The 9,969-nt window shown below is 30.8% G+C and overlaps 1 protein-coding gene across 1 annotated transcript; it reads right to left on the bottom strand.

Annotated features, from left to right (window-relative positions):
- Positions 1-497: 497 nt before the first annotated feature.
- Positions 498-2,261, bottom strand: LOC113852846 (probable 6-phosphogluconolactonase 4, chloroplastic). The gene is made up of 3 exons (XM_027483232.1): positions 1,906-2,261; positions 1,640-1,775; positions 498-1,106 (listed from the first exon to the last, which is right to left on the bottom strand). The coding sequence occupies exons 1-3, from the start codon at positions 2,259-2,261 to the stop codon at positions 636-638; spliced, it is 963 nt and encodes a 320-aa protein (XP_027339033.1). The 3' UTR covers positions 498-635.
- Positions 2,262-9,969: the final 7,708 nt, after the last annotated feature.

A 9,969-nucleotide genomic window follows, 5' to 3' on the forward strand; every position in this document is an offset into this window, starting at 1 on the left:
TTAATGTGTAGATTCTGCAAAGAAACCTGAACATCAATCTTCTCAAAATTGATGTTAAAAGATACGGATTGCTGGTAATTGTTTGTAATATTATTGCAGTAAGACATTTCATGAAGATTATGAGATGCTAACACGTTCCTCAACATCCTTAAAGATCTGCAACATTCAGAAAATAGGCGCATAAAAAAGAAGAGAACGCCCAACTTTAAATCCTCACAGAAGAGTTCACTTGGTTCAAATAGCTTCTCAATTCTTCGTTACTGATATTTTGTTATGATTTTGTTCTCCACTTCCTAACTAAAATTTCACAAGAAATTATAGAAGTAGAAAAGATTAAATGATACAATATAAACAATATTGAATAAATAAATATCATTATTGTATTCAATCATCCTTGTCGGAAACCTAACAAAGAAATCATACACTTTAGGATACTGAAATAGTATCCATTAAAATTAAAATATAAGAAAGAAAAGCCCAACTTCTTGACAGTCTTGTGTACTAGCTACAGTAAACACCTCTATAAAAAAACCTTTATATAATTTTGGTCATGGCAAGCAATCCAATCTTAATGCCTTATTTTCCCTTTTGAAACTGATTGTATACTTATATAGAAATTCACCAATTACTTAGATCTACCTATATAGCCTTGAAGCAGCACCCTTATCTAAGAACCATTTGAATTCTCCATCTTTAGGTGAAACCAATTGAACAGGGAGTTTATAATCGCTAGGAGCTTCTTGTAGTGCAGAGTACACTGCATCTGCTTTACCAGCACCAGTGACCACCATTGCTATGTTTGAAGATTCATTGATCACTGGCAAGGTAAAGGTGATCCTCTCTGGTGGTGGGGTAGGTGCATTCTTGAGGAAGGTAACCCACTTTTTAGTCTCAGAGAGTGTAGGATGACCTGGGAACAGAGAAGCTATATGCCCATCAGGGCCCATATCCAAAAGCACAAGATCAAATTTTGGAAAACCACTAGTTGATTTAGCTATCACATTGCTTGTAACCAACCGTCTCAGAGTTGTCTCATATACATCAGCTGCTCCATCAGCTGGTAAGGCATCATCAATAGTGTTGACATTGTGTGGAGGAATTGGCACCTGCCAAAGATAACAATGAGAGCAGGAATCAATAAATTGGGGGAAAAAAAAGGCGAAATGTTAGTGTTTTTGGTATTATTTTCTTATCTAAATTAAAATTTCATGTTGATAAAACATTGACTTTATTGTTCACTTTTATTACACTACTTATTGGAAGGATTTTCAATTATAAGAAAAAATAATACAAAAGCCATTTATGATGCTTCGCTTAAATTTTTTGTATAATAAATTAAGGTTTGGCTATGAAATATGTATTCCACGTGATATTGTAATATTCATCTTAAATCAAAAAAATAGACAAATTTTAAATACAATCCTTTGAAATAAAAATACAAGAATTATTTATTAGAAAATATTTATTATACTAAAATTTTTAAAAATTATTCTACACGTGTGTGTGTGTCTGTGTGATGCTTATGTATATAAGTGCAGGATCAAGGAAAATCAGTTTAGAAAAGAGAAGATTGAGATACTGCAGAAAGCTGGATTTTAGATGTTCAGGAAATTTTACACAGATGTATATGTGTGTGTACCTTGGAGATAAATCCGTCATAAGTAAGCTTGTAGTTGCTATCAACGTGAGTCTTTTGCACCACTTTCTCTTCCACCCAGAATATATGCCACTTTGACCACTCGATAGAGTTATAATACTGAGGTTCCACCAGCTTCCTGACATTGTATCATCAATAATTGATTGCCAAGCTTTTCCAAAGAAAAAACCTTACAAGTCCTTGTACACATTTTATCAGTGATTTCTATCTACCCATATAGCTTAATAAGGGGAAAAAGGAAATGTTACCTGAGGTACTTGATAGAGCCAGAAGACAAAGCCACAGTGAAGTACCCTCTTTCTTTGATGAATTTATTGGATAGATCAGCAACATACTTAGCCAAAGACACAGCAAGATGTTCCTTGGAGAATACCTCAACGTTTTTATTATCCATTGATGCCTTCACAAGGCCACCAACACGAATTCTCTTAGGCTTCATCATGGGAATTGGAGAAACATTGTGTCTTAGAGGGTGGTAGAGGCTTTTGTGTCCCACTTGGGGCGATAACAATGACATGGATGGGGATGGTGTGTGTGTCTTCTGATTGGATAGCAATCTGCTTTGGGGAGTGCATGAGAGGGAGGAAAATGTGGAAGTGGCCATTCGTTGGTTAATAGTTACACTTAGAAACCGAGTTGAATGCCAATTTTAGAACCTGCATTTCTCTTTGTCGTTGGCCACTTATTTATGGTAATCTAATTAGATTCTTTTATTGCTATAGGAAGCAAGGTACCGATCCTTATGTAAGTTCTTTAAGTAATCACATTCCAAAAGATAAACATGCTGAATCGTAAGTAATAATTATGGATCGAATAAACGAAAAAACTTCAAAAAGCATTCTTGTATGTGGTTTGATATATTTTGTTTAACACTATAAATAAGACGAATAATACAATAAAAATTAAGACTCTTGGCACTTTTTAAAAATGTTTACATTAGAAGCGTTGTCAACTTAAATTTTTATACTATTAGTTAATTAAATATATAGAAAACTTTTAAATTAATTAATAAATATAAAAAGCTAATAATTCTTAGATATAACATATAAAATATTTTGTAAATATTAAAATTTAAACTTTGTTAAAATGGTTTGGAGCTCTTGATATTATGTGTATTTTTAGATTTTTTTCAATATAATTTTAGATTATCTTACACATTTAGGACAATTAAAATGGGGTACAACTCATGAATTGATTTGGTACAGCAATTTTGAGTGAGCTAAATAGTTGACTCATATAGTACTTGACATTTATGTAAAATTAATTAATTAATCCATTTTGATATTTTATTTTTTAATATTTATTTCAACATTTGTATTCTTATTTTTATATAATTTTAAATTCATATACATAATTTTTAAATTTGGTAAATCAATGCACTAGGTTAATGGATTAAGTCGGATTATCATTTCTTCTCTCACTTAAAAAGTAGCCGAGTTGAATTAGGTCATTGATAAACTCAACCCTCTGAAAATCAATCCAAATGAGCCGAGTTAGTCCATTATACAGCTCTAAATACATTTGCTACGATTTATTTCATAATAATTTTATTCGCTACATTATGTAAACTGAAATTCACAATAACATAACTTTAGTAAATTAAATAATGTCAGAGAAGTTCAAAAGTATGTTTGTCGGTAACGATGCGATTCTGGATTATATATTGAGGAACTGGTAAATAAGTTTTATGGATATTTTTCTTGAAACAAATTATCCGTAGACAGAATAGTTTACTGAAAATAAAAATCTTACATGATACTTTAAAACCATAAATGTTAATTATATTAATTTTGGTTTTAGTTATAAACTTTTTTAAATTTAACATTTTTTTTTCTATTAGCGTGATTTCAATTAAAAATTATATGTAATAATTTTTAATTAAATGACATTATTATTTAACAATATTGAAATGTCTTTATAAATTAGGCTACTAATTTGATGACAAACAAGCTTTTTATATTTTAATTTCAATTAAATTTTTTAAATTAAACACTATAATCAAACTCTAGTCACTTAATTTAATTACTCACTACCACAAACACGCTATATATAGATGAAAAATATATATACAAAAAATCTGTTTGTAATACAAATGAGTTTATAAGCGGATATTTAAAATTTTTTACTTTTTATTTTTTGGAGAAATTTGTCTATAATATAAACGGATTTTTTCGTTTATATTTTTTGTCTATAATATAGCCCACCATTTGACGCGAAAATTCATAGACAGAATTATAGACTTTCTGTCTGTAATTTAAAAATTAGGAGAAAATTTATAGCGGAAGTTACAAACGAGAAAAATCTATCTGTAAATATGATCATTTTTATCGAGTTTTTGTCTGTCTATTTACAAACAGATTTTTTCATCTGTAATTGTCTTTGGCTAATTTATAAATGGATAAATTCATCTGTAATTGAACATATAAAACGCATTGTTTCATTAAATCAGTTTTTAATCTATAATGTGCGAAACTCATCAAACTGCACATCCTCCTTTTTCTTCCTCACTTTCCATTTTCTTCTTTCTCTCATCTCCTGTCTCTATCTCTCTCTAGCATCATCAATTTTTTGGCCTTTGCAAGTGATTGAGTATCCATTTGAAAATTAATTTGCATCATTGTGTTCCTAGTATGATACTCTAACTTTTAATTAGTTTAATTTTTTTTATTTTTGATGTATAATAGAGACTTAAAATTTTTAAGATAGAGTTGTAAGACTGAAGACTGTATGACTGAGGGATGGGCATATAAGTCCTTCCCTAAACCTAATTACTATGTGTTGTGAGATTGTTTGTACTTGCGGACATTGTAAAATACTTCAATTTCACGATGCATAGTTCAATCTTGTTAACATGTCCATAAGTATGTGTGTGTGTGTATATATATATATATATATATATAAAATTAAAATAATCAATAATAAAATAAAAATATCTTATTTAAAACTCTCTTTGTAACTTTGTTACTCTTTGCGCAAGCTTCTTCTATAATTGTCTAACAAAGGGAAGCGTAAGGGCGTTTGCCTTTGGTTCAAATTTACACATAATTGGTTCTTTGATATATATAACTTTTTTATATTTGATATATTAATCTTCTTTTGTATTGAAGTGATTTGAACTACTTTTTTTTTTTAAGAAAAAAGTCTTGCTTGGACTTTAATTTAATTATTTTAGCATAATGTATATTTAACACTATTTAGTATTTGATTTATAATTTAAATTTTAAATCTCGTTTTAATAAGATTCTTATTTTGTAAGAAAGAAAACAAATGAGCCTACAACTCTCATGTAGAAGTTAAAGGTTGAATCAAAGCATCTACAGCTAGCCTGAATCGGAAGAAAAGGAGGAAAATACGGATTCTAACCAATATGTAGTGTTTAGGCCATATCCAGTCTACAAATATTTAATTGGACTCATTCCAATGTCATTTGAAAGCTAACATCTAAGGCTATAATTTATATTTAGAGCACAAAGTTAAACGAAAGCAAATTCTGACATGAAATAACTGAGCAAGTTACAAATCTGTTCTAAGAGATTATAAATCATTTAGAGTATATCTTTCTTTAGATTATGTGATGACAAACATAATTTGTGTAGCTGAATTAAACGATCTTGAATTGAATTGCAGACCATAAAAATAGAATTATTAGGTAAGAACAAGAATTGAGACAAGAAGAAAAATAATAAAAGTGAAAATAGAACAAAGATGAAGAAGATAGCACACAATCGCAAGATTGATTAGCCAAAGGAACGATCGACACAAGAGTCTTGGTCTCTTGATAAGATTAAGAAAAATTTGTTCACTCAAGAACTTAGAGTCACAAGCTCTCAAAAAGAGTGTTTAATCTCAAATTGCATTCAAAACTAATCAAAAGTGTGTCTACAAGAACATATATATGTCTAGCGCTCATAAACCAAAACAAACACAACCCTAACAGACTTCTTGTGCCAACAAGCTCAAAACCAACTAAACTAAATAAAATAATAAAATTTTATCATAGATAAAGTTTAAAGCAAGTCATAACTAATATTAAAATAACTAAATTAAAATACTAATTAAATCTTAATGGGACCCATTAGAGTCTAAATTATGTAAGTATTTGTAATTTATCATCCTAGGTTCTTCTAACTCCAAATTGGATTTACTTTCAAATAGAACAACAATCATCTTCTCTAGGTTTTCCTTTATCTTCACAATTATTATTGGTTCTTAAAGTCCCTCTAATACCTTCAAGCTTTTTTCTCAAACCAATCTTCTTTTTTATTTTCATCATTATGAATTTTTCAAATTTCAAATTTGGTGCAATCTTATTTTCAAATTTTTAATAAGATTACTTGTCATTAGAATTTTGATTATCTTCTATTTTAAAATTTTGAACCTAATAAAATAAAAGATGAAGAAGAACAAACACATTGATAGATTTAATTTCAATTTAAAATTTTCTTCTTCTTTTACATCTTCTTTCCTCTTTTCTCAACTCTAAATTTTCGTGCTCTTTTACTTATGAAGGAGTAATTTCATTATCTAATTCAAAGACTAAGGAAGCGCAACATTCTTGAGAATGGTTTGCAACATGTATTCTAAATTTAGGTTTTCTATTTTTTTCTCTAATATATTTAATTTCATAAAGTAAAAGTATTTTGTTCTAACTTTATTTCAAAAGTGGTTGATTCATCATTATTCAGTTAAAGTGTGTAAGTCAATTTTAGAAAATTAGAGTTAATTAAGTGGTGCAACAAAATTTAACACATTTTGATTAAAGTCCAGAGATTTTTGAATTTTGATTGATATTGTGTTAATCAAATACGTGAATATTTTTATATGATAGTTTGGTTTGGATTGAAGTCTCATTTCAATTTAAGTTTTTAACCATCGAATTAAAATATTATTAATATTAGATTCAATGATTGAGTATTATTTCTTTCCTCTTGATTCTTGAATTATGTATTTTTATTAATTAATTAGTACTCCCATCTTTTTTGTTCTATCTAATTTCCTATTCAATATCGATGACATTATACGTCATTATTCCCATTGTATATATATGGTATAGAAGATATACTATACTATTCAAAAATTAAACTTCAACAGAATAACAAAGCTTCAATGGAAATTTCATACAACCTAAAAATTTATATAAGTATATGTATTTACAACAATTACTCTACATGGAGCTCAAAATATAATTTTATAAATAACAATTACATTGCTCAATAATTATAGCTAAATAGTCTAGACCTATCGCTAAAACTTAGAATAACTAAACAATTAAAGTTACAATTGTCAGATTAATGTAATTATATGTAATTATTGTTAAGCCGATTGATTAGAGTTGCGTAGACTTGAACCATATATGAATTAGTTATATGTTGGAATATAAAGGTTATGTAATTGTCGAATAAGGAGTAGTGCGGTTATTGTGCTGTATGATAATGTTGATTGAATGCAAAGTGTAGTGTGAGTTGAATAATGATTGTTAAATGTGTTGAGTGTTTGGATAATTTAGAAAGTATGATTAAGAATTAGTAGTATTTCACTCGGGAGAAAAATTTTGGAGTTTGGGTGCAGGGTATTTCGCTCAAACAAGATTAGTCTTGCTCAAGCGAGAGCAAATAGGATTACCTCAGTTGTAACCTTGCCTTGGCGAGAGGTGCTCGCTCAAGCTGAGGTGTCGCAGGAGTAATAGGTAGCTCTTTGGACGCAATCTCGCCCAAGCGAGAATGCTGCTTGCCCAGGCGAGATGTAGCTCGCTCAAGCGACGTGTTACTCGCTCAAGCAAGAATATCATAAATTTGAGAGGTTCCACTGTCTGGTTTTCTCGCCCAAGTGAGGGTTGGCTCGCTCAGGCGAGAGCTGAGCTCGCTTAAGCGAGAAGTAGCTCGTTTAAGCGAGAGCGTCGGGCTAGAGAGGTATTTAAGGGGCCTCAGTGCCCAGAAACTTCATTTTCTCACTAAACAACTTTTCTCTCTCATTTTCTCTTTGTTTTCTCTCCTATTACCCTTAGAGAAAACCTTCTCGAAGCCAAATTCCTTCTCGATCAAAGCAAGATCTTCTATCTCATCGAGATCTAAGTGAGTTCTCAGAGCTTAGTTTTCAATTTTTACCTTGTTTCTTCTCTCTCTTTCTCAAGGGACTTAAATCGGGTTATTTTGAGTAAATTTGAACTGTTCAAGCTGTATTTCACACCCAAACGGTCGATCTTTCTCTACAGAACCCACTAGGAGCACTATCTTAGAACTCCTTCCAACTAAGGGGAGCTTACCTGATTTGATCCAGTCCGTTTAGTTAACGCTGAGATGTTTATATAAATGATTCCATTCTAACTGAGAATAGTAAGCTGCATAAGTTAAATCGTGAGCTAGAACCTAGAACGTATATAGTCAAGTAAATTTTGATATTATAGGATGAGTATATTTCTTGTTGTATAATAAATGTTTGGAATATTGTGGTGAAAGATGATGTGTTGAACTGTTGTGATGAATGAGCTGAGGATGTTAATATATGCTAGAATATTTAATTAATATTTTGAGCTGCTTAGTTTTTATTGTGAGTTGTATATTAAAATGCTAAGTTTTGCTATGAAAATATATATGGCTGAGTTATTAAATCTAGATGAAATTGTGTGTTTTATTGTACTGCTGAAGCTAAAAATAAAAGATTTGTTGTGCTGTAATATGCTGATTTAGCTGTACTACATCACATTCATCATTATCATCCTAGAGCTGCCTAGGACATTGAGTTGTGCTGTGTTTGGATCCAGATATCGGGATGGGTCTCTCCTAGACCGGAACAGTTTCTCTGGATTACTTAGGTTGTGAAACCAGATAGAAACTGAATCGCTGCATTTGCATTAGATGGGCTGGACATGCTGCATTGTTTTATTGAAGCTGTGTAATGCTGTGTGCTAATTGTTATGAGGTGTTGAAATAATTTCATCTATATTCATTCATATTTCATTAATGAGGTTGTCAATTATATAAGCCCACCTTTGCATTTTTTGTTATGTTGGTCTGTGTACCGCAATGATCGTACGGTGGTACGTGAGCAGAAGGTACAGGGAATGTGTCTACTTCTCAAGCTAGGAGATCTAGTTGAGGGACAACAAAGTTGGAATTTTGGGGAAATTGTGGTGTTGAATATTTTTTCAGTCTAGGTTATAGTAATAGGTCTAAGCTATTGGGCTATACTTTTTAAGTAATATAATTTATGTTTTAAACACTTGTATTCAATTTTCACTGAGTTAGCTGATGTAAATGTGGAAATTTATGTAAAGACTTGAATATTGTATATAAATGCCTATGAGGCTCGTTATTTGTTTATTTGAATGTCGGAGTTCAGTTTTAAAAAAAAATACTCTTTTACTGATATATATCTATATATAATATAATGCCTCATAAATTAAACAAATGAATTAAGAAAGGTAAGCAGAAATGTCATTAATTCTTGGTAAAAAAAAATGGGGGATCGTGCCAACAATTCTCCCACAGAGCATGATGACTCTAACATTCCTCAATCAAACCTTCCAACATGAGAAATAGCTGCATCACTTGTCACATCTACTCATGTACCATCATATGATCATTGCAATACACATCAACACAAACAAAATGCAAGGGTGATCTTATGTTATAAATAGTCATAATCAAATTACTGATACAAATATAATAAGACATACAATATAGTACATGAAAATGCTTAGCAAGGCGATACAACCATTCAGCTCGTTTCTAGCCCGCCTAATGCAAATGTAATAGCTTAGTTCTAACTGGTTTCACAGTCCTACTAATCCAAAAAGAACCTACAATTTTTTGATCTGGGACCAACCCATTTCGATACCTGGATCTAGACAAATCACAACTCAGCTTGGGATATTACCTAATCGTTACATACCTACGCCCTCTAAATATATGACTTAGCCTTAGTATGACGATATTTCATACAAATGCAACACAACCATATATTAAGCATTTTAACACGTTATTTCACAGCACTTATCACCTAGTCTCAGCACATTATACTACAACATTTCAGCAATTATCTCAAACGTAAACAGTTTCATACCATTCACAAAACAATAGGAAACCCTATTATACACATCGGGCTCAATACATTCACCAATAATAGTCAATCCACTCAGCCCCTTACTCTGGGTTTTACCCTAAGGTTTGTTCACACACTAACTTATTTTCAGCTAAGACAAAATTATACATATAGACATTTCAGCATCTAGCAAGTGAATAAGGCCAGCTTAGGTAAGCTCCCCTTATCTGGAATAGATTTTCTTAGATCGAATCGTCTCACTATTAGAAAAT

Source organism: Abrus precatorius, unplaced genomic scaffold, assembly GCF_003935025.1.
Source record: "Abrus precatorius isolate BTA unplaced genomic scaffold, Abrus_2018 Scaffold10, whole genome shotgun sequence".
Lineage (NCBI taxonomy): Eukaryota > Viridiplantae > Streptophyta > Magnoliopsida > Fabales > Fabaceae > Abrus > Abrus precatorius.